The 23,598-nt window shown below is 43.2% G+C and overlaps 2 protein-coding genes across 3 annotated transcripts; one reads left to right on the top strand and one right to left on the bottom strand.

The window, feature by feature from the left end:
* Positions 1-15: 15 nt before the first annotated feature.
* iars2 (isoleucyl-tRNA synthetase 2, mitochondrial) lies at positions 16-12,860 on the top strand. Of its 2 annotated transcripts, none has more exons than XM_038729778.1 (23): positions 16-820; positions 1,150-1,272; positions 1,479-1,632; positions 1,716-1,864; positions 1,946-1,995; positions 2,114-2,223; positions 2,329-2,416; positions 3,311-3,426; positions 3,511-3,680; positions 3,925-4,015; positions 4,135-4,286; positions 4,473-4,633; positions 4,811-4,913; positions 5,717-5,810; positions 7,057-7,165; positions 7,838-7,940; positions 9,497-9,619; positions 9,706-9,837; positions 9,935-10,041; positions 10,197-10,342; positions 10,445-10,635; positions 11,185-11,329; positions 12,038-12,860. In XM_038729778.1, exons 1-23 carry the CDS (start codon positions 554-556, stop codon positions 12,181-12,183), a joined length of 3,030 nt encoding a protein of 1,009 aa, XP_038585706.1. In that variant the 5' UTR covers positions 16-553; the 3' UTR covers positions 12,184-12,860. The 2 variants fall into 2 exon arrangements, with proteins under 2 accessions (XP_038585706.1, XP_038585705.1); XM_038729777.1 differs by having other exon boundaries at positions 2,326-2,416.
* A 3,716-nt stretch (positions 12,861-16,576) lies between these two features.
* Positions 16,577-18,870, bottom strand: LOC119910929 (protein new-glue 2-like). Its single transcript, XM_038729776.1, has 2 exons — positions 18,778-18,870; positions 16,577-17,251 (listed from the first exon to the last, which is right to left on the bottom strand). The coding sequence occupies exons 1-2, from the start codon at positions 18,841-18,843 to the stop codon at positions 16,928-16,930; spliced, it is 390 nt and encodes a 129-aa protein (XP_038585704.1). The 5' UTR covers positions 18,844-18,870; the 3' UTR covers positions 16,577-16,927.
* Between the last annotated feature and the right edge of the window lie 4,728 nt (positions 18,871-23,598).

The raw sequence follows: 23,598 nt of genomic DNA, 5'->3' as shown, positions 1-23,598 counted from the left end.
TATTGACGAAGGCATCTCAGAAGCCTGCCAAGACTTATTAAGATTTATTCATAAGCAAATGAAAACATCTGCAACTGTGGCTTAAATTGTAATTACTCATTGTGACCACTTGCAGGCAGTGAGAAAACTAAATATTGTCAATAAACATGTCAACTCCGCAAGTGTCAAGTCGGAATTGATAATAGGCTAAAGACTACCAAAATAATAAACAATCTAAACAGACAGCAGTGTTTGTTATGAGTAGGCTACATAATTAGTGTGAGCAGAAATTTGCATTAGGGGCCCCTCAGCTTTGGAACTCCCGGTCGCAAGATCTGAGGCTTGCAGAATCAGTGACATTATAAGACGTGCGAGATCGCCACTGATTGGTTTACTATTGACCCAGCTGGGTTTCCGTAGTTGTCCCCTCTTCAATTTCTTCCCGAGAAACACAGCGTTGCAAGAAGGGCGCGATATAACAACACGAGAAGTTCACACTGTCAAAACTCCCAAACAGCCCAACAATTTTGAGCTTTCGTGGTGTTGCTTGGCCGCACCGCTACCTCGCCTCTCCATGCTGCTGTGCCGAGTTTCGGCAGTGAGCCAGACGCTAGCGAGATGGGGACGGAGGTCACACCGGGGAGGCGGCCTCCTCCACCGGGCTCTCTCCTTCAGCTCCAGCCGCTGGCAGGGTGTCGGTGCGGGGGACGGCAGCGCTCAGCCCGCAGAGACGGGCTCTGCTCAGGGCCTGTACCGAGACACGGTGCTCCTTCCCCGGACTGACTTCCCAATGAAACTGACCGGACAGAAACTGCTGGACCGAGAACTCGAGATACAACAGGTACGACGAAGCATAGAGGTGGACGACCCTTCATTGAAAAATGTGTCAAGTTAATTTCCTCCTTCTCCTTGACAGCTGGGCACACATTTTAGCACATGACCTAAGGTCGTCTCCATTTATTTATGGTTCCGTCTTCAATTCGGCATGCATCAGATGCTTTGAGAGGCAATTATTTCCCCCTTCCCCCTCATTATAATACTTCCATTTGCCCAACACAAATCTGCTAACGTTAAGTTACAGTATCTTGATGGTTAAGCACTGCTACAGATAACGTTAGCTCCAATTTAATTATGCTTTCTTTTTGCCATTTTACTCTCTTACTTTTGCAGGAGTGTGGATTTGCAGATGTGTACTCCTGGCAGAGAGAGAGGAAGGCCAAGAAGGAGTTCTGTCTTCATGATGGACCCCCCTATGCCAATGGAGACCCTCATGTAGGGCATGCACTCAATAAGGTGATCAGTTAACCGTCTGCTTGTCATGTTTCAGCTAATCCCTATTGTTATGGTGTATTATTACAAGTAACATTGAGTAATCATTGATTATTATGTGGCTTCTGCAGACACTTGCAGCACTGCAGGATTTAGTCTCTGTTAGAAGCTTCCTGGTGGTTCAAACATCCAAAATAATGAGTCACTTTGCTGTGTCCTGTTTGATCTAGATCCTGAAAGATATCCGTAACCGTTTTGAGATGCTGAGGGGGCGGCAGGTCCACTACATCCCAGGCTGGGACTGCCATGGCCTGCCTATCGAGCTGAAGGCTCTGGGGGAGTTGGGGACCAGCGGCCTTAGTCCGCTTCAGATCAGACAGAAGGGTAAAGACGGACAGAAAGCTGGATGAACAATAAGGCCAGTTACATTTAAAGCTGCTGTAATGTGTTGTTTTCATCCTATCTAGCACGAGAGTTTGCAGAGGGGGCCATTGCTCGTCAGAAGGCTGCTTTCCAGCGCTGGGGCATAATGGCTGACTGGGACCAGTGCTACTACACGTATGATGGGTCCTATGAGGCCGCTCAGCTGACTGTCTTCCAGGAGATGCACAGCAAGGTGGCCAATGAGAACACTTTTGATTTTATTAGTTTTTCTCTAGACAATCTAGCATTTATATTCCACTTTGTCGTTCTTCAGGGTCTCATCTATAACGACTACAAGCCAGTCTTCTGGTCTCCTTCATCAAGGTACTGAGTTAATTGTTTATTGCTGCATGGAGTCATCAGTATTTGAATCCATTCTATTTGAGATCAATAGATAATACCGTTGCTACTGTATGCTTGAATCCTATCTGTGCCTCTACAGAACGGCCCTAGCAGAGGCAGAGTTAGAGTACAACCCTGAGCATGTGAGCAGAGCCGTCTATGCCACATTCCCCTTAATCACACTGCCGTCTAAGATAGCCTCAGAAGCAGGTATTAGAAACACCCAAGCACATACGGCTAATTCAGAGCTTTTTAAAATATAATTATTCTGGGTGGGACATCTCTACACGGTGTATGGTTTGTGTGCCTCAGCAGGTCTGGAAAGTGTCTCTGGATTGGTGTGGACCACCCAGCCTTGGACCATTCCTGCCAACCAGGCTGTCTGCTACATGCCCAACGCCCAGTAAGTCGTCATTAAAATTACATTTAAAATTTGTGCTTTAAAAAATCCTTAAATGAGCAATCTATATCTAAATTTTTGCAGATTAATTTTATGCAGTAGTGAGTAATAATTTCAAGCAAAAATAAAAATTTAATCATTCTAACACAATTACTGATTACTGCCATTTTCTTCCGTGAGTGGTGTTTATTGGTGTCCCTGAAACCTAAACCACATTTCCCAGCAGCCTCTGGGTTTTCTGTCCCATGGCTCATTTGTATGAAGGATTACTAGGAGCTGAGAAATAGTGGGGAGACTTTAAAAAGAGAATTTAAAATGGAAAAATGAACATGTAATGCAGTGGAGAACCAGCTTAATCTTCTTGTTTTCTTGTCTTGTCTGAAATTAGCTTTTTTGTATAGAAGGATTCCCCATCACTCAGATACGGAGGTCAGAGGAGACCCAATCTCTCATGGAGATTTTATTAATGGCCAGTGTGAACCAATATGGAATTTGTGTTGACCGATACAGATTACAAATGTTAAAATGATTTATATTCCGATATATCGGTCGATTATTCTTTTTTTTTTTCTTCTTCTTCTTTTCAGAAACAGTAGTTATAGTTATAACACGAGAGAGAAAATGCAGTTTAAAAATAAACTTCTAAATAGTACTTTAAACCAAAGTACAGCTGATGATGTCAGCTGATTGCCGAAGTTTGTGGTGGAATGTGTTGTGGGAGTTGCATAGTGCCCTCGGTGGAGAAAAGTAGCCATTGACGACACTCGTAACACGATCGAAGGATCCGTCTCTCTGTTTCGTTAATTGTCATTTATCGGCTGTTGTAAACACTAACACTGATTTTTCTGCAGTTAACTCGTTTATGCCTTTAGTAAGGGCTTTGTTTCCTGTTTGCAGGTACTCGGTGGTGAAGAGAGCAGACAACTCTCAGCTGCTCTTATTGGCCGCGGAGCGCACGGCCTGCATGGCAGCACTGCTGGGCACGGAGCTGGAGAGTGTAGGCACCTTCACAGGTAATCCTGCCACAAACGCACAGCAGTCTTGTTAGTTTCAAACACAGCCATGCTAAGGTCCCCTGTCCTCCTCCTTCTTCCAAGGCTCTCAACTTGAGGGTGGGATCTGCAAACATCCCACAATTCCTGACAAGGAAGTGCCGCTATTGCCGGCCAATCATGTGACTATGGCAAAAGGAACAGGATTGGTCCACACAGCACCAGCTCACGGCATGGACGATTACAGTGTGGCTTCACAGTTTAAACTGTCTGTGGTATGTTCTGGTTTCTGGAATCAAGAAAGCTGCTTGTTTGTGCCATGGAAGACTGTTTTTTTGTTTTTTTTATAGTTCACAACATACCCCAGACATATTTGCAAGATGACCATAAAATTCATTGTGGAAATGATAAGTTTATATATAAACTGTTTCAGGTATTTATCAAGGACAAAAGCTAAACATTGTTTGACAGGACATGTATTGTGTCTCTAAGTAACTGTATGTTTTTCTTCCACCATAGGAGTGTATGGTGGATGAGGACGGCAAGTTCACTGAACTGGCCGGACCTGAGCTACAGAATCTGTCTGTGATGACAGAAGGCACTGACAAAGGTACAGGATAGATATGAATGAAAAGGGAACATAATAGAATTACATTACGTAGCACATGTTGACTTTTGTTTTTTCCTCTTTTGTGTGTGTGTGTGTGTGTGTGTGTGTGTGTGTGTTAGTGATTTCCATGCTGAAGGAGTGTGGGGCTCTGGTGAAGGAGGAGCAGTGTGTCCACAGTTACCCATATGACTGGAGAACAAAGCAGCCTGTCGTCATCAGGCCCAGTAAACAGTGGTTTATCAGCACAGCCTCACTTAAAGACAAGGCCAAGGTAAAGCTGGAAGAGCTCCTTTTCTATATGCTGGGAGAAGACACAGCCTGTTCCTGGTGCACAGACATTGATGCATTTTGCTTTTCCAGGAGGGGTTGTGATTTATGTTTCAAGGATGTTATTTCATATTTACAGTTAGTTTCCAAGGAAAAACGATCCATTGTTTGTGTGTGTGTGTTTTTCCAGGAGGCACTGCAGAAGGTGCATGTTTTGCCAGAGTCGGCGAGAGGCAGCCTGCTGGCCATGCTGGACAGACGGACATACTGGTGCATCTCTAGACAGCGAAGCTGGGGCGTCCCAATCCCAGTCTTCTACCACAGAGAGACTGGAGAGGCTCTGATCAACAAGTAAGCTGATGCACAACATGCAGACACTTGCATGCTTGTACCCATGCTTGGATACGCACAGATAATACATGCATGGTCACATTTTCATAGATATTGCAGACAAACAAAGTCTCTTTCATAGTCAAACACAGAAATACGTGATATACTGAACATCGTCCATGTCTCTGGCCTCTGCAGGCACACAGTGTCCCACATTGCAGGGCTCTTCAAAGAAAAGGGCAGTGACTGTTGGTGGGAGCTTCCCATTGAGGCTCTGCTGCCACCAGCTGTGCTCAAAAAGGTGAGTAAAACTGTATGTGTGTTTGTGAGGTGAGATTAAGTGACCAGTTTGTGGGTTTGAACCTGCCTCAGTAATGCATCAGATTTTTTTTTTTTATTAATGCTAATTCAGAGGCGAATTAAACTTTGCAAGAGGAGACACTAATTACGTAGAACTGTAATGGATTTTTTGACATTTTGAAAAGAAAAATCAGCTTTTAAATGTATTTAAAAATTGTAATATTTGCGTCAGTCTTTCATTGTGAAACATTTTGTGAATTTGAATGCTTACTGATTGGTTATCCCACAAAATGTCAAATTCCACAATAAAATGGCAATTGCAAGTTTAGCCAGAGCTTAGAATTTCCTTTTATCAACACTTAAATAAACACATGCCTGTATGATTAAACAGTATGAAACACAGGAAGCAGCAAATATTCACTTTGAAAAAGCAGTTAAATGTTTAAATTGAATTTTATAAATGTTTTCTTGATGAAGCCACATCAATCAGCAGATTTCATATTAACAATGAATTGAATGACTACTAGTAATGTGAAAAGATTTACCTAGTTACAGACAAACAATTATCTCCCAAGTCTGCAGCACTGCAGAGTTTTTACTCTCTTGTCGCTCAATGTACTGATAAACTACTGCTTTAACTTTGTCTGCAGAGTAGTGTACAGTGGGATTATCAGAGTAGTTTGAGTTACAGTTCTCCTGCTCCTGCTTTAAACATGATTAGCAATGTAATCATCAGTTGTCAGTTTTGTTCCAACTGATTAATCACTTCTTGTTCACGACCACGTCCCTGTGTGTGTCTGTCAGAGTAAAGCAGGGCCAGCGACTGACTACGTTCGTGGAGAAGACGTCCTAGACATCTGGTTTGACAGTGGCGCATCATGGGCCGCTGTGCTAGAAGGTAGACCTGAAAAGTCTTCAATATGTCCTGTTACGCAGATCACATCAGCACATGTGAAATACAGATGAACCCTAACACTATATAAGTTTTACTTCCATTTATTAATACTGGTAGATCCTGGTCAGATGAGAGGATGTGATTGTTTAAAACTGTTGTCCACAGCTGCTGATACTTCTCCTCTTACTGCCTCAGACTTCTATAAACGTGATATGCTTTTACTAGAAAGTGACTGCTTTCATATGAGATTGAACATTCATGTGATAATGTTGCTCCTTTAAACTTCTGTCTCTCTTCACTGACTCATCAGGGTTGTTGTCAGAGTGGCAGCGGTTAATTCACTTCAGTAACTGTCAGCTTTCAAAATGCCTTTTAATCAAGTCTCCTTTCATTAGTTTTATTGTAGAGAAAGCTGCTTTCACCTGCCTTACGTAGTCCACTAATTCGGTTGCTTTGCAAAGTGTATTGTAAGCAGAAGCAGTAGTTTGCTGAGCACAAACCCGGATTATAAGGCAGTGTGCTCTCGGCATACCAGGGTCACCTTGCTAGGAGTCTGCAAATCAACATTAGTAGAATGACAACAATAAAATCAGTAGAGGATTTTTTATTGTAAATAAAGCACCAGAGATGTCCACCTTAACTGAGTCTAGTTTTTAAACTATACATCATACAAGTGTGGGGGATAATTTCAATTGTTAGGCAACATGTGAAGGTATTATAAAAGGAGAAACTGCTCCAACAAGTTTGTAAAGTAGCCTTAAAAAGTCAATTCAAGTCAAAGACAGGCAGGTTAACGACTTTATCAGTCAGTTTGTCTTTTTACAAAGACAAGTGCTGCAGTATGAGTCCTACCTGAAGAGAGGCTGTGAAGTCTTCATGTTACGCCATATGAGAACCACATCCAACATTATTTATCAAACCGCGTCGGACTTGATGAATTTAGCGCGAGGAAACACACGTGACAACGTCCGGTTTTCAAAATAAGGCGTCTATACAGGATGGAAACAAGATTAATTGGATTATATTCACAGAAAGTATAAAACATATTACATGTGTAGGACAATGGTTACCTGTAAGTGTATTCATTGCTCACATGATGCGTGGTTGTAATTTTACAAGTAACGCTGGCTGGTCTTTCTTCCTTTTCTGTCCTCTGAGACATATACTTACCATCTTTTTGTTAACTTCATTTCTGTGACACGAGTGTACAACAGACTTTCTTTCGCTTTCTTCTCTACTCCTCACCCAGAGACAGACTCCAGAGCAGATGCATATGTTGAAGGAAAGGACCAGATTGGAGGCTGGTTTCAATCCTCACTGCTGACCAGCGTTGCCGTTAGGAACAAGGCACCTTACAAGTGAGTTTCCCAATCACTCACTGTGGTATGCACAAAGTCTAAAGTGACTGAAAATGAATAGTTTTAGGTTAACAGCTTATTTAAAAGGCACACAAGACTACTTAATTGTTGATAATAACACAAAAGTTACACTTAAAGATGGTAGTTGCTTGACTCATAAAGTTGGGGGGAGTCACAAGAGACAGGTTTTTAAAAGAATGGACTAAATTGAATTTGGTCTCTAGCATTGGTCAAGCACAAATGTCTTGATGTTATATTTCCCATAATGCAACTTGAGAGTGTCTTTCCAGATAGACTCCCCTTGCCTCCTAAATGCCCACTTCTTTCAAACCCCACAACTTTTCATTCAATGTGTGCCTTCTGGTAAATATTTGATGTCTCAAGCCCAAGGACATGATGATGATGACATGATCAGGGCTATTTGTTCAGACTGAACTGAAGCAGTGCTCCTCAACAGCTGTGTTCATGTGTAAAATTGGCATAGTGCTCTTTTAAGCAACAATTATGCAACATCCTCAAACAATACATACAAATATCAATTAAAACAAATGTTGTTTTTGTGCTGACAGATATATACTAAACCACTAGAATAGTTATATATTCTAAAGTTTCAATCACAGCAATATGCTCCACTTTCTGATATGAGACACTGATGTGTGTTTGTGTGTGTAGGTCTCTGTTGGTCCATGGCTTTGCTGTCAGTGAGAAAGGAGAGAAGATGTCCAAGTCCCTGGGCAATGTTGTGGATCCTGATGTAGTCATTAATGGAGGGAAGGTAAGGTCAGGGGCGAGACGGTGAAAAGTCCCCCAACAAATTATTGGCCTCTGGGAAAACAAACTGTCCTGTGATTTATGTCGTCAGTTTTACCAAATCACAGGTTTTTTTTCCTGCTGACTAGGGCTGCACGATATTGGAAAAAAATTACATTGCAATACTTTTCTTTTCTGCGATATATATTGTGATATGAAAAAAAGGGATTTTAACCAGATGAGACCAAACTATCCTTTCTTGAGCTTTAATGCAATAAACATATTTTCAACAAATGTTAATAAAAAAGAGCAGCTATAAAACAGCCCTCTGGGTGGTTTACAAAAGTTTCTTTACTTTTTGCAGCCAAATCCACTGTTTCAGTATTTTATTTTTTTGCCTGTTCCTCACTTATTTTTAAGTTGTTGTCGACAGCTAACGGGGGCGGAGCCTGCTTGAGTTGTTTGATGAACTGATTAAGAGTAACATTGTTATTGGCGGTTCATTGTGCATGCAGAGCCTGTTTGTCACTCACTAGCAACAAACTTTAAATCGGAGTATATTAATGTTATGTTAAATCGCACAGACTTGTAGATTAGTCATGGAAAATGAGAACCGTGCTAGCTTTCCTTTTGTATCAAGCAGCGAAAAAGTTCAGATGGTTGAGTTAATTTGACTTTCTTGACACAAATTATATATTGTGCAGCCCTACTACTGACCCTTAGTGGTGTGAAGCCAAACGGACGGTTCTGATCTGTTTGCCAAGTTTTCATATATCTGCTGCTGAGACTTTAACCACACCCTAATACATGGAGTTAAATAGAATATCCTTTTATATTGTATAAAACATTTGAAAAACTAGATCAATATCTCAGCTGATATTTCAAAACCTTGACAAATGGACTAAAAAGCATGCAAAAATTTTATATTTATTGAAGGTGCACTCCATTTGCTCTTGAAGCTTTCAACTATTGCAATTTTAAACAATGGCCACTTTAACCTCATTTAATTCATTAATCATTGTCTTAATAGCAAGCAGCAACCTCCGGAGCTGAAAAATGCCAAGTGCCAAAAACTGCAGTCCAATGTCCACTTTCTCCAAAAGCGAGTCAATCTCTGAAGGTTAAGGTTCTGTTTAAATTACATTAAGGCTTAAAGTTAAGCTGAATAAAGGATGTGGCTGCTTTGAGTGACAGATTGCCGCACTCTCAGGTGGCCAGCCAATGGTTCAGCAACCAGGTTTCATTTAGTTTACCTCAACTCCACCTCTTTGCCTATTTTCAGAATAGCCAGAGGCAGGCACTGCCAAGATAGCAAAGCCCAGATCCACCGTGTGCCGCCCACATCGAGAAACCTATGGGAGACTGTAGCCAAGGGCGAAGGGCGAGCAGTCACCCTACCCGGATTCAAACCCGGGTACTAAACATGCAACATTGACCACAACGCCAAAGAGGGTGACTGCTCTCACCCTTTGCTACAGTAACACCACGGACGCTACGTCCATGTTTTACACAGTCAGTGCTCATTACTGACAACTTTTTGTCTCTCCCACACACTTTTTATCATGTCTCTCATCCTTTCAGGACCCCAGTATGCCGGCCTACGGGGCGGATGTGCTGCGTTGGTGGGTCGCAGAGTCCAACATCTTCTCTGAGGTCCAGATCGGACCCACTGTACTCAACTCAGCCAGAGACAGCATCAGCAAGGTACCAGTGCAGTGAGGACACGGTACACGTCACTGGTTATTTTCTATGAATGACCCTCACTGCTTTCACGCTCATTTCTCTCCCAGCTGAGGAATACTCTGAAGTTCCTGCTCGGCAACCTGCAGGGCTTTGACCCACGTGTGCAGGCCGTTGACCCAAAAGAGATGTACTACATTGATCAGTACATGTTGCACCTGCTCCGCGAGTACAGCATCAAGGTGTGTTAAGGTGGATAAAATTTTCATCTCAGTTCAGTGTCTGCTGCTGACTGAAATGTGTGTGTGTGTGTGTGTGTGTGTGTGTCTGTATTTTCAGGTGACAGACGCATACAGTGAGTTTGACGCCGGCAGGGTCATCCGTGTTCTCCAAGCCTTCATCACCAGAGACCTCTCCAGCTTTTACTTCAGCATTATCAAGGACAGGTAAAGACTTTCCACCACATGAAAACCACACTTAGCATCCTTGGTTTAGCTGTGCTTGTGTTCTGCCAATGGCTTTACTTTGCCTGACTCTCACATCCCTCTGTCCTTCGTTGTCTCTCCCTCCATTATTCCTTTTTCCTGCCTCTTTCGATCAGGTTGTACTGTGACTCAGAGGACTCGGTGGGCAGAAGATCATGTCAGACCGTTTTAGAGGAAATTCTGGATGGAATGACCAGATCCATAGCTCCCATTCTGCCACATCTAGCTGAAGAGGTCTATCTTCACGCACCAGGACATGACAGTAAGTGTCTGCTGACATCGTGTTGAGACCGTTGAAGTTACTTCTTATAATTTGTGTTTGCTTGCCAACAAGAGTGTTCATAAACTTGAACTGTTTCTGCAGAAGGGGAGACATTATTCAAGAGCGGCTGGATCAAAAGCAGCTCTGTGTGGCGCCGACCGGGATTGGAGGAGGCAGTTGAGGGGGCGTGCGCCATCCGGGATTCCTTCCTCTCTTCCATTCCAGGCAAAAATGCAGCTCAGTACGACCTCACCATTGCCATTGAACCCGGTTTGCTGTTTGAACTCATGGAGGTAAATCAAACGCTATTAATAGTAATTAATTGTATTAGTAGGAAGCTGCAAGATGTGGTCCAAGTAAATTCAAAAGAGTCCACAAGAGACACTGGAAATGACTGCATATTTGCAAACGGTGAAGCAATGGAGCCTTTAAATGACCAAATATAAGTAGAGTGATTGTGTTTCCAGTTCAACTCCTTTTACAAACGGATATAGAAAAAGTTATGGCATCAAACATCATCAATTCCAGGGTGCTACAATAATACACACATGCAATTATATAAAAATGCATATTATATGTACTATGTGATAAAATGTAATACAACTAAATGTCTGCAATGTGTGTAAAATACATTAATAATCACTTACAAGAGGTATAACATATTTTGCACTGGCAATGTAACAACACATTTAAAATATTATCAATACTGTAATTATTAGCTAATAAGTACAAAGTAGAAAATATGCTACACCCATGTTTGAAGTATTAATCACAACTGAATGACTTTATGCAATGTTAAATGCATAAATAAATAATCATACCCTCCTCCGCTTCACTTCCAGTCTCTCCAGGAGGAAGCCACCTCCACCTCCTCTCAGCTGGCTGAGCTGATGATGGTATCTCGGGTCAGCCTGACCAGTGAGCTACCCCGCGACCTGCCTCCAGATGCCCTGCTGAGCCACGGCACCTTCCTCATCAACCTGGAGGGTGAGGAACGTCGGCACTAAGCTATCGATATAACTATGCAAATGTTAATCAACCAGGATTGGGGAAATGCTAGAGTTTGCGACACTTTCTCACAGCAGACATCTCTACCTGTCAAACACATTCTGCCGAACCGAGCCACTGTCCATGCTATTAGACACACACGGAGCATGTATCAAGAATCAAGATTTATGGGTTATCTTTGGACTTTACTCAGCCTTTTTTCCCACTATCTGTATTTTTCTGCTTTGGCAGCATGAGTAGCTGCAACAGTTTTATGTGTTCATAATAGTAATTTGTAGTCATAACAGATCATTCATCACAACATAAAAAAGCACCAAAATGTTACTAAGCATGTTGAAAATACCAAATATCTAAAAAGGCCTATGTCATAAATCCTACATTTATTTATAGCCTAATTTTCAATACTTTGATATTATTCCTAATAACAGCTTTTTCCATTTTGGTCGTTATTACATTATATAATTATATTTCTTCTCTCTGAATATCTCTGTTTGCTACTGTAGTAACCTGATTACCCTGCAGGCACTCCAGTCATTGTCCTGAATATGTTGTTGGAGTTGGAGTTAACTGAGCCTGGTGATAACCAGCTTCATGATAGCAGTTAACAGATCAAAATGTGTGCAGTGAAAAAACTTAAACAAACGATGACTTCCAGTAAGCTCAGTGTGTGTGTTTCTGTCCTGTCAGGTGGCGTTATCTGTGAGGACAGTGCCTACAGTATCGCAGTGGTGCCCACTTCTGGTGCCCGGTGCCCGCGGTGCCGCCGCTACACTGCAGAGTCAGCAGACTGCCTGTGCCCGCGCTGCCAGAATGCTGTTTCAAAGATTCACTGACGGGCCTGAAGTCCTGTCTCCATGAAGATCAGCAAACATCACCTTGCCTGTTTTGTTTCCCTGCTTCGGGTGAAGTTGCTCTTCAGGGCTGAATATAGACCAGACAATCCCTGTCGCCATCAGCTGAGAGATGTAAAACTGACTCCAAATCAGCTGTTGCCTCACTCCAGTTTTCTCTCACTTTGGCCGCTGCCAGTGAAGAGCAACTGCAGCTTGGCACAGGGCTGGCGGGGGATGGAGGGGATAGTATGTGCTTCAGCAGGCTTCACTGTTTTTATGCACTTACAAACTTTCATAGAACAGCAGGTGTGAAAACCAAAATATCCAAGGCGGCCTTGGTCACATGACTGTGTTGGTTATACATCTGATCTTGTATCACCACACAATCTAGGATAAAATGAGCAAGATTGTTTACTGTATGTATAGTTGGGAATTGAGGATATTAACTTTTCAGTCTACAAGGGATGCCATTCAGGAGGCTACTGTGTAAATACCTGGAAAAGGAATTCACTACAGGTTTTACTATGTGACGACAACAGCAGAGAATTTAAACTGTGTAAGTTCTTGTAAACGCCTAGCTCTGTATCAGAAATCTTGTTCCTGCTAAACGTCCCCATAAAAAAGGTGTATGAAAATAATGTCTCTAAATTATAAATAAATGGAGTTTTATCTCTGAACACGGTGATGATACATGAGTATCAGCAGAATTAAACAAGTAGCCAATACCACAGCATTATCTGAACATAAAGCAAGCTCAGGAGAAACCCTTTTATTCTGCATTGCATCAGTCCAGAGGACGCAGCTGGACACAGGACTACAGAATAGGAGGTGTCCAGGCACAACTAGTAAAGTACTGTCTGCATATATAAATAAAAACAAGGTCCATATGGGTGGTCTTTCTGCAGTGTCCTCCATCCCAACGTTCCTCTTTCCATGAATGTTTTCCTTCCTTATTGTCTCTCCATCTGCCCACTGTGGTCATGCCTCCAAAAGGTGTCTCTGCCGCCCTCTCCCTGGGTCAGGGTCTCAGGGTCAGTCCTCAGTGGTCAGGGCCTCCACAGCCTCTAGAAGGTGCAGGTGAAGGCTCTCTCTGTTAGTGTCTGTTTGGGTTGACAGTATGACCTGGTCCTTGGGTCCCTTCTGGTCGGGACTGACTCTGCTGTGTCCCCCTCTGATCGGATCTCTTTTGATTTTATTTGATAGTTGATTTGTGATTCAGTCAGGGCAACTTTTATCAAAGAACTGATATTGCAGCATTGTAGTTATGTTTGGTGGTATGGCTCTGTTCTGGGATCTCCCTTCCTTCCTACATGCCTATGTGGAAAGCAGCATTAAAGACCCCCCCCAAAACAACCATACGCCCCTCCACGTGCCTATGTAGAAAAGCCATGAGGCAGGGAGAGTACCTCCCCACCCATCCGTGTGTATACATGGAAGTCCCAAGGCAGAGAGAAGCAGCAAATGAGTTAACAGAACAGCTTTGAAGGCAATATACTGTGGATTAATTAGATCTGCATCAAGCACATCCCTCAGAAAGTTAGACAACATTCAGTCTCAGGCATTTAAAATAACTTCAACAGCAGCACTACAGGTGGAAATGGGAGAAATGGCGTTAGAGATGAGAAGGATACAGTTATCTCTGAATTACTGGGTTCATTTATAGTGAAATCATCCAGCACTTGTAAGGCTCTCTAAAACCTTGTTGAGAAAAGGAGAGGAGGGAGACAACAAGCTTTGGGTGGACAGAAGCAACAGAGCAAGAATTAGCTGAATTAAACTTCAGTCCAACAGTACCACTGCCAGCAGTGCTGCCTTGGCTCCTCCCTGAAGCCTCAGCAGAACTTACAGACTTATTAGAAATGAAGAACAAGAACACAGCGTTTGTTTTGAATTCACATACTATACAGGCATGTATTAATAGTTACCACAGTTACATCCAGATCTACACAGGTGCATCAAAGAGTTTAGTTAATAAAAGAGGAGTAGCTTTTATTGTTCCAGAGATTAGTGATGAAGTAGCAGCATACACAGGAGAAATGCTAGCAATTTTGTTAGCAGTGTAGTGGATAGAGGAAGTAAGACCATTGAGGGGGGTTATTTGTTCAGATTCAAGTTCATCAATAATCAGTTTACAGAGCAGTCACTCAGACAGCAGACCACATGTCAGAAGTAAGAGGGAAAAAGAAGTGAACTGACCCAAAACCTTAGAATGGAAAGATACATTTTGATTTAATAGAAATTCTTAGAAAGAACTCGAGAGCTATGTGTTATCGAAGAGTTTTTCATTATCTTAGAGTAATCAATATGACTGAGAGGATTTATTTTGTATTTTTGTTTTGTATTTTGTCTTCATCAAATCCTTGCTTCTAATTGGATGGTGTGTTCTATCAGTAATGTTTGTGCTACACTATAAAATAAATAAATTTCTAATGCAGCTGTGGTTCTGCCTGTCTACACAAAAATATGCACTCTGTTGCCAGTTTATTAGCAAAACCTAGAGAAAACGGATTAAATAATGCAATGATGATTAAGAGATTACAGTTTATAAGGTGGCAATTCAATAATCATTTTGGAGCATGTAGTTTGTGGTTCTGTTAAACCGTAATTAAACAAAGATGATTCTGGTATTTAGTCTGGCTTCACGGATAAAGGCCTATTTTAGTAAGATCTGTGGACAGGAAAGTCTGCTCAATAATTATAAAGATCAATGGCATAGAACCATAAGCACATTACAGTTTCGATTGTTTTACACACATTTTCAGAAAGAATGCCTCATATTCTCAGAACTCTACACACAAATCAAAACACACACACACACACACACACTGGGCAAAACCCCTCAATATTGACTTAGGCCTTTTTTTTGTTCAGTGTTACACTTACTACAGACAGTACATACATAAGTGTGTTGTAAAATATTTGACAATATTGTGTTTATACTCAGAACACACAGATACACGGTAACAAATATATTTTATTTGTCCCACAAAAACATTGTACACAGTGTACATCCCATTCCCAACCAACACAAAGTTGCACATACACTACATACAAAACAACAGAAGAATTTACTGTACACAGTTACAGTAAAAAAACAACCTAAAACCAAACTATGCTGCATCCTCTCTTCTGTTGCGGTCTGGCCACAGCACCTCATCCACATCACAAGCAATGTTTTTCCTGGCCAAGCAGTGGGGGAAATATCGCCAAGCATGGCGATTCCAGCCATGAAAAGCATCAGCTGCTATATCTCCACATGCATCCTCCATAGCTTGGAGGAGAGGTATACGCGTTTGTGGATTTCGGTCATACACTTTCCATCTCCAGGCAGAAAAAAAATTCCTCAATAGGATTGAGGAATTTGGAGGGAGATAAACAACTAAAAAGCGTGGGTGGGCAGTGAACCAGTTACGAACCAAAGCAGCCCTGTGGAAACTTACGTTGTCCCAAATGACAACGTACCTGAGCTGCTCTGGCCCGTCTACCTGATCTGGTGGAATGAGTGTGTTGTGTAGGGTGTCCAGGAATGTGATCAGATGGGCGGTGTTGTAGGGGGTAGCATGGTGATGGATGACGCCGTGGTGGGTAATTGCTGCACACATTGTGATGTTCCCTCACTTTGAGTGTAAAGCAGGAATTGTGCTTGTAGTTTAGCAGAATTGGTTCAGGGGGTTGGTGAATGAGTTACATGTTGTGGTCATTGTGTCTCAAGTACCAGAATTTGTGTGTAAACAATTGAGAAAAACTGTAAAAAAGGAGTTACACAAAATGATCAGCAGGTGTCGCACTGCACCTCCATCAGCTGTGATCACCTGGAGCCACTTGAGAAAACACTTGGTTATTCTGCTGTGCTTAAAGATTCAGGTCTGCCATTTTACTTTAGTGCTAATATTTGATAATAAAAACCAAACAGAAAGTACAGCTTATGCTGATGTTATTTGGTGATGAAAATAAATAAAACTGAAATGAAATTGTGCTAAATGAAAGTTTAAGGGATGGCCTAAGTTATTAATTAAACCTTCAGAGGGACCGAACTTCGTGGCAGAAAATGTCCCCAGAATGCAGGAAATGGGGGAGTTTTTTCTAAATAATAGGCCTATTGAAGTATTTTCTTGTCTTGTTGCCATGGCCCCAATCTTGTGCAATGTCACATCTCATGGGTTAAGAGTTTCGTCTCACTCCTAATCTGAGCCCTTAAAGGGAAGGATGGCGTATTGGTGGGGGGTGTCCGACCGATTTTGGTGGCCCTGGACTTCTGAATCTGTCTGAGGTTCAATTAGAACATTCTTAACTTCACCACAATGTAGGCATATAAACTTCAGGTTTCAGCATTTGTTAACATTGCAAGCGTGCCTCATGGCCTCACCTGCAAAAAACACAACAGTCGATTTTATCCATTAAAAGTCAAATTTTATTACACATTTAAGTTCCAAAAGCACTAGTCATATTTAGCCTACGTCACATAGGCCATTTCCAGAATACAAACTTTTTTAAGCTTTTTAAAAATCACTTTGCCTGCATCAAGGAGCACATACCTTTGCATAGTGGGCAAGCCAGCTATATAAACACAGCAGGGAGTGTCCCCGGTTGGTGCATAGCTACAAGGTCTGAACACAGCACTTAATGAACGAGCGAAAATTACAGAAAATGTGTTTTGGAAGAGAAGTGATTCAAAAAAACATGTGTCCCCAGTCCAGCCGTTTTGGCGGTGTGTGCCAAAGGTGAAGAGCCATCAGTCCGGTCTTTAAGACCAGCCGTAGAGGACACAGACTGCAAGTGCCAACGGAAGCAGCAGGGTGGAGCCGTTGTTGTTCCTCCCTCCGCAGCCGTTATTGGTTGTAGGCTTGGCGGTTGTAGTGGTTGTAGGTGCAGTGGTTGTAGTGGTTGTAGGCGCAGCGGTTGTAGTGGTTGTAGGTGCAGCGGTTGTAGTGGTTGTAGGTGCAGTGGTTGTAGTGGTTGTAGGCGCAGCGGTTGTAGTGGTTGTAGGTGCAGCGGTTGTAGTGGTTGTAGGTGCAGTGGTTGTAGTGGTTGTAGGCGCAGCGGTTATAGTGTCCGCGCCCTTGACCACCTGCAACATACAAGACCATATCGTCCTGTTCTTCACTTTTCATGTTCAATGTTTATATACTTTTTTGACGTTCAAAGTGATTTTTGTGTCTGAACAATTAGACAGGTTTGAGAAAATCTTACTCATGTGCTTTAGGAAGTTACAATATGAGGCTATACTGTTAGAATGATGTTACCCTTAAACAGCTGGATGACACAAGTCTGTTAAAATGGCAGGGACAGGACATTTGAGCCAAAAGTTGAGCCAGATATTTTACTGTAATTTTACATTGCATTCTTACGCATCACCGAAATGATGTGACAGTATGCACTTTAGACCAGAAACCATTATGTCATGCTTCTATAAATGGAACACAGACAGGCTGTCCTGTTGTGGGTTTGGGCAGAGGAGCGGGAGAGGTACAACAATGGGAAGTCCATTCATCAGGTGGCACGAGACATGACGATAAACAGGATGACTTTAAAGCAATACATTGATATGAAACAACTAGGAGACATAGCTGCAGTGTTTCACTATCATTCTGAATGTTGGGACCTGGCGTTTGAGTTTGCATGATGAAATGATATTGATGCCCTCGACCCCCATGTGGCTCAACTTATCCTGAGCCAAGAGTCCACTTTTTTTTGGAAACAGTTTATTTTAGATCCAGATTGATTATTTGCACCACATCCTAAAAAATATGGACATATTTTATTTTTATAAAATATATTATTATTTTATTTTTTTAATATTTATTAATTTATTCTTTTTATTTAATGGAGACCTTACTGTCGTGTCCTCACTTTAAAGGCACCTCAAGTAAAAACTGGCTCAACTCCTACCACAATACTGCAGCTATGTGAAGTTACTAAAGATGCAAATATTCGCTAGTAATGTTTTTTTCAATCAAAACACAAAACGTGTTCATAATACACTAACATGCAGGATTAAAACTCCTCAAATGATGTCCCAAAGACCATCTTGAAGATATTTTCCAGAGAATCCCTTGACTTTTTAATTGTTTCAGTGTAATTAGACGAGGCAATAAAAGCTAACCTCAGTTTCTGAAAAAATAAAATTGGAGACATGTTAGCACAGTCAGAGAAAACCATGTCTCCAATTTATTTTTAATTTGGGTCCAAGGATCAAAGTCATTTTCTCTTTACAGTTGTAGCCTACATTTCTCTTAAAGACATGAAACAATGAATAAAATCTCGATGTGCCTACTTCAGGTTATAAAACCCCTCAAATCTATTGAGTAGGCTAGGGAGCGGAGCCTACATTTAAAAAGAAATTATTTCTGCTTGTAATCCTCCTACATTGCTCTTCTTTATCACAGGCTGGTGTAGAGCACCACTCTGTGTTTACAGCTGAAACATTTTAGGAAGAAATTTAAGACCACCATGTGACATTAGAGCTGGTTATAAATCTAGGAGAAAAACAACTTGGTTGTACATGTGTTTTTCCGCTTTTCTTTCAGAGAAAACACATTTAGATTTACACACTGTTGAAGTTAAAGACAGAATGAAACGAGGCTCAAAACTAACCTGTGATGACATGAGATAAACAGCCAGCAGGAGGACTCCAAGATTAACTATAAACATCTTATTCATCTTGGCGTGAACAAAGGGTGACTCGATGCTCCGCTCTGCTTAAAGGAGTGAATGACAAGATAGACGCAGCCCCGCTTTATATACATAGACTGCATACCCCTAGGTGACATCATCATCAGCTACTTAACCAATGGCGTAACTACCAAATATGCAGGGAATGCAGAATAGACCGAAGGCAGTTGCACAGAGGCTCGCACTCATTGCAGGGCCCATAATTCAAAGGTCAAAATCAAATGAAACTGAACGAAGCCATAGAAACACACACAATACATGTACTTCTGTTTGTAGCAGCCTCTTACTTCATGGCAGAGGTGGGACCAAGTCATCATTTTACAAGTCATAAGTAAGTCTCAAGTCTTAGCGCTCAAGTCCCAAGTCCAGACCGATCATGACGGGCAAGCCCGAGTCATGTCCCGAGTCAAGACCAACAAGTCCCAAGTGAAGTCCAAGTCCTGAACTTTAAGTTTTGAGTCCTAACAAGTCATAATGTTCTCCTCACCAAATTTAAAACCATTTTTTCAAGTTTTTTCAAGTAAAAATTTTTTTTTACGCTTATTGAATGAAGCATTGGCCTGTATAGAAAGAAGGTAGAGGTGCAGTTTCACACAACAGATGTTCTATAATTTCATGAATTAAATTAAATGTTCATGTAGGGCAGCTATTTATTTTAGTCAATTATTTAACATGATTGCTCATTGAGCCCTGCGATGGACTGGCAACCAGTCCAGGGTGTACCCCGCCTAGGGATGGAGATCAAGACCTGGTTCCAAAAGGACCGGGTTCCAAAATGTCTCAAAACCCGAAAATCAGGTAAAGGACAATCATCAAGGTTCGAGCTTATCGATACTGCTATCGAGACTTGCGGGCTATGATATAACGTTATGTCTCGAGCGTCAAATCTGATTTAATTTGAAACGCAATGGATAAGAAAATCATCAGGCTGCAGTCTCTGCCTGCTCTCTGTCAGCTCCTACACACACACACACACACACACACACACACACACAGCGGCAGCAGAGCGAGAGGATGCGCCGTCGCGGTGGAATGTGGTGAGGGTTAAGTTACCTCCAAACTGCTGTAACTTTAGTTGATGACAGCTACGCTTGTTACTAAAACTTTCGCAAGTAAAAAGACAATACTTTATCAATACACCTATCTATAAGGTAACGTTAAACATGTAGAAATGGTTAATTAAAGCATCTCTGTCCTCAGCACAGCTAACGCTAGCTTGGCATTAGCCAAATGTTTTTCTGGAGCACAGACTGTTCCCCTTCGAGGGAACTCGAACTGCGTCGGTGACGACACTATGGGAACGCCTCTGGGCGTGGCAGGGCTGAATTATGAATGAAACTACTCCAATCCTATTGGTGTTGCTAGAATAGAAGCGTGTGATGGCGTAACCGGAGGAGTATGTTTGGAAGCTCCACTATCGAGAAAGTTGTTGTCTTATCTGGAAATCCTGACGAAGCAGTAGAGACCATGTCTGGTAATCAGTTCCGAACAATGTGTTTTTCCATGCCCACGCTAAGCGTGGGCTGGGGAGACTCATGAGATGTGTGTTCCTGTCTGGGGATGTCGCACGGCCAAGCAGCTCTCGGGGGGGCTGCCTGCGGCCATAGCGAGGCCCAGTCCCTGAGGGTGCTGAGGTCTCGTGCGGCTCTCTTTCGGAAGACGGTCGGATGTGCTATCCCCGTGGCTCAGGCCCCGCGGTTGCTGAGTCATGGGGATCGCAGCGTGATATCTCCGAAGGCGTCGGGGCAGCTGAGGCCTTTTTCTGGTCCTCATCTGCTGACTCCGCCTCCTCTCTTCCCCGTTCGGAGCCTGTTTTCTCGGCTTCTCCCGCCCGAGGTATGAGTTTAGAGAGTCTTGCACAGTCTGATTCTGAGGAGCTAGACGTGCTTAGCATTATGGAGGATGACTTCCGTGGAGCCGGGCCAACGTCATCAGTCCGCGCCCAGCTATGAGAGGAGGGGCAGGAGCCGCGGGCCGATAGTAACCTCAATGAGCTTTCTGCAGCCCGAGCGCCACTCCCGCGTCAATCCTTGCCATTCTTTCCTGATTTACACAATGAGTTGTGTAAATCATGGAACAGACCGAGGAAAAAAAAAAGAAATAAAAAAGAGAGCTGCTGTGCACGGCTGACTGCGTCCCCTCTGCTGGACTACAGCAGCGTGACAGAAACTAAGCAGCACGGCTTTGGAACGATGCCTCGGGTGGAGGAAGCACTCGTGAGCTGTCTTTCTCCCACCCTCGCTTCATTCCTTCAGATGCCGGCGCTCCCCACCAAGCCGTATCGGACGACATCCGCTTTGGTGGGCAAGGCCTACATGGCAGCAGGTCGAGCTGGTGCAAGCCTATACACCATGGCCATCTTGCAGGCGTACCAGGCCGATCTTCACAAAGACTGTGACCTAGGCGGAGGTCTCTCTGAGGAGGACCTGACTGAGCTCCATGTTACCAAGGAGACGGCCTGTTCCAGTGGCTACGGAACGTCATCTGTGGCATCCAGGGGAAGGAGAAGGCTTTTCTCCTGGATATGCCCCTCTCTCCTACTGGCCTGTTTGGTGAGGCAGTGGATGCTGTCGTCAGCACGCCAAAGGCAGGGAGAGGCGTTGGAGCAATATCTACCCCGCCGGTCTGGCTGAAGAGAGACGAGCTCAGCCCTCAGCTAGTTCCTACCGCCGGAGCCAGAAGCGAAGCTTCGCTTCCCATAGTCCCTCTCAACAAACCTGGGATGTGAGGTGACGCTCTCAGCGCTGGCTGAGGCCCCCTTCAAACCCCTGGAGTCGGCTGAGGCCATTTCTTTCTGCTCGCTATCACCTCTCTGAGGAGGGTGGGGGATCTCCAGGCACTTTCGATTTCTCCGTGATGCCTGGAGTTTGCCCCAGGGAGGGTCAGGGCCATCCTGCACCCTTGTCCAGGTTATGTCCCTAAGGTTCTGGCCAGACCGGCAGGGTCCACGGTGCTGCAGGCATTTCATCCCCCACCTCATGTGATGGCGGAGAATGGGAGACTTCATCTGCTCTGCCCTGTCAGAGCACCGAGTATTTACACTCTGAGGTCTTCCTGGTGGAGGAAACCAGACCAGTTGCTGGTGTGTTTCGGGTCCCCCAAGGCTGGGCTCCCCGCTTCTAAACACACCATCAGCAACTGGATCGTTCAGACTATTTCCCTGGCCTATCAGGTGCGCGGTATTACCTTCACCTATGGCCGTAAGGGTGCACTCTACTCGAGGCATGGCGGCTTCTTGGGCCCTCCTCGCAGGGGCGTCACTCCAGGATTTGTGTGACGCGGCTGGCTGGGCCACCCCTCACACGTTCATTCGGTTTACAGTCTGGACCTTCCTTCTGCACCCGTGTGCTCTCCTCCTAGTCGTGCCGTCAGGTTCTGCACGCTGGGGGCAGGCGGGGTTTCGGCACACACTAAGTGGGTTTCTCGTTCCCATAGTGTCGTCACCGATGTCCTGTGTGCCGGCGTGCTTATATACCCCTACAGTTACACCGTCACACGCTACCGTTCTAGCAACACCAATAGGATTGGAGTAGTTTCATTCATAGTTCAGCCCTGCCACGCCCAGAGGTGTTCCCATAGTGTCGTCACCGACGCAGGGTTGTGTGATGTCAGATAAAGTTATTGAGTTACTTTGCTGTTGTAAACATTAATGTTGCTGCTCTAGAAACAACACTTAGCTGTATTTAAAATATTAAATTAAAAACAACTAGGCAGTAATATGTACACTTCAATATATGTTATTTATTGCAAGTGATATGTCATCTCAATATATAACGTTATTGCACATTGGGTCTGGTCTTACTAAATAACCATCACTAAATAATAGTAAAGTATCAATAGTGGTATTGATAAAGAATCGGATCGTTAAGCAGTCTCAATAAGGGTATCGATATCAATAAAAATGAACAATCCTCATTCCTAACCCCACCTTTCCTATATATGCATTACTCCAAAATCCCAAATGGCCCATGAAATATGAAATAATAATCCAACATTATAACTTTAAGCAGCATCTAGAGTGCAAGAGGACGACAGCAGCACAGTTTCTCCCAAGTTGACCGCTTTGGGTGACGGATGGGCCACTGATGGGGCTCTGTGTGTGTGTGTGTGTGTGTGTGTGTGTGTGTGTGTGTGTGCAGGTGACAGGTGAACTACTCAAGTTGACAAAACTACGTTACGGAATGATAAAATACAACCATGGTGTTTTGTCGGGGATGCAGTGACTTAAACCAACGGTGAGAAAACTATAACTCGCTATGATGTGTGGTGTCCGAACAATAATGCTGCGATGATGTGTTGAGAGGAAACCCGCTTGACACTGTTCTTGATCATAAAAGTTTATTAAATCAAAGAGTTCTGTCTCTCTGTACATCAAACAAAGCTTATTTTATATAGGACATGTTTAGTATCTGTTAGGTACCATAGAGGGGTTTGAGGCTGCAAAGTAAAAGGTCAACTCCATAGAAAGGTACAGTACTATTTTGAAGTAACAAAACAAGGGGTTAGAGGTCAAATTCTATAGAAGGGTTCAGTCCCTACATAACCACCAATCACTACTCTCCCCGTAGAAGGTCACTGACCCTCTGTCTTGCTGCTACAGTGCTATTTTGAACTGTCAAATGCACAAATATTGGATACTACAGACGTTAGAAGACGCAGACACGGTGGATATTTTACAAGCAACAATCAGGTAAAGCAACACTGAGCACACCAGGGGCCTGTACCACGAAGCAGGATTTGAGC

This window comes from Micropterus salmoides, unplaced genomic scaffold, assembly GCF_014851395.1.
Source record: "Micropterus salmoides isolate LMB-PRFRI ecotype aquatic unplaced genomic scaffold, ASM1485139v1 Ms_hic_scaffold_19, whole genome shotgun sequence".
Lineage (NCBI taxonomy): Eukaryota > Metazoa > Chordata > Actinopteri > Centrarchiformes > Centrarchidae > Micropterus > Micropterus salmoides.
Note: the sequence above shows the minus strand (reverse complement) of the source record. Positions and strands in the feature narration are given on the sequence as shown.

What these genes read in the sequence shown, in the direction of transcription:
- iars2 (XM_038729777.1), top strand. Translation starts at nt 554, where the DNA reads ATGCTGCTGTGCCGAGTTTCGGCAGTGAGCCAGACGCTAGCGAGATGG. An exon ending in GAGAACTCGAGATACAACAG is followed by an intron (nt 821 to 1,149) that starts GTACGACGAAGC and finishes TTACTTTTGCAG; the next exon opens with GAGTGTGGATTTGCAGATGT. An exon ending in GCTTCAGATCAGACAGAAGG is followed by an intron (nt 1,633 to 1,715) that starts GTAAAGACGGAC and finishes CATCCTATCTAG; the next exon opens with CACGAGAGTTTGCAGAGGGG.
- LOC119910929 (XM_038729776.1), bottom strand. Translation starts at nt 18,843, where the DNA reads ATGAATAAGATGTTTATAGTTAATCTTGGAGTCCTCCTGCTGGCTGTT. An exon ending in TTTATCTCATGTCATCACAG is followed by an intron (nt 17,252 to 18,777) that starts GTTAGTTTTGAG and finishes TGTATGTTGCAG; the next exon opens with GTGGTCAAGGGCGCGGACAC.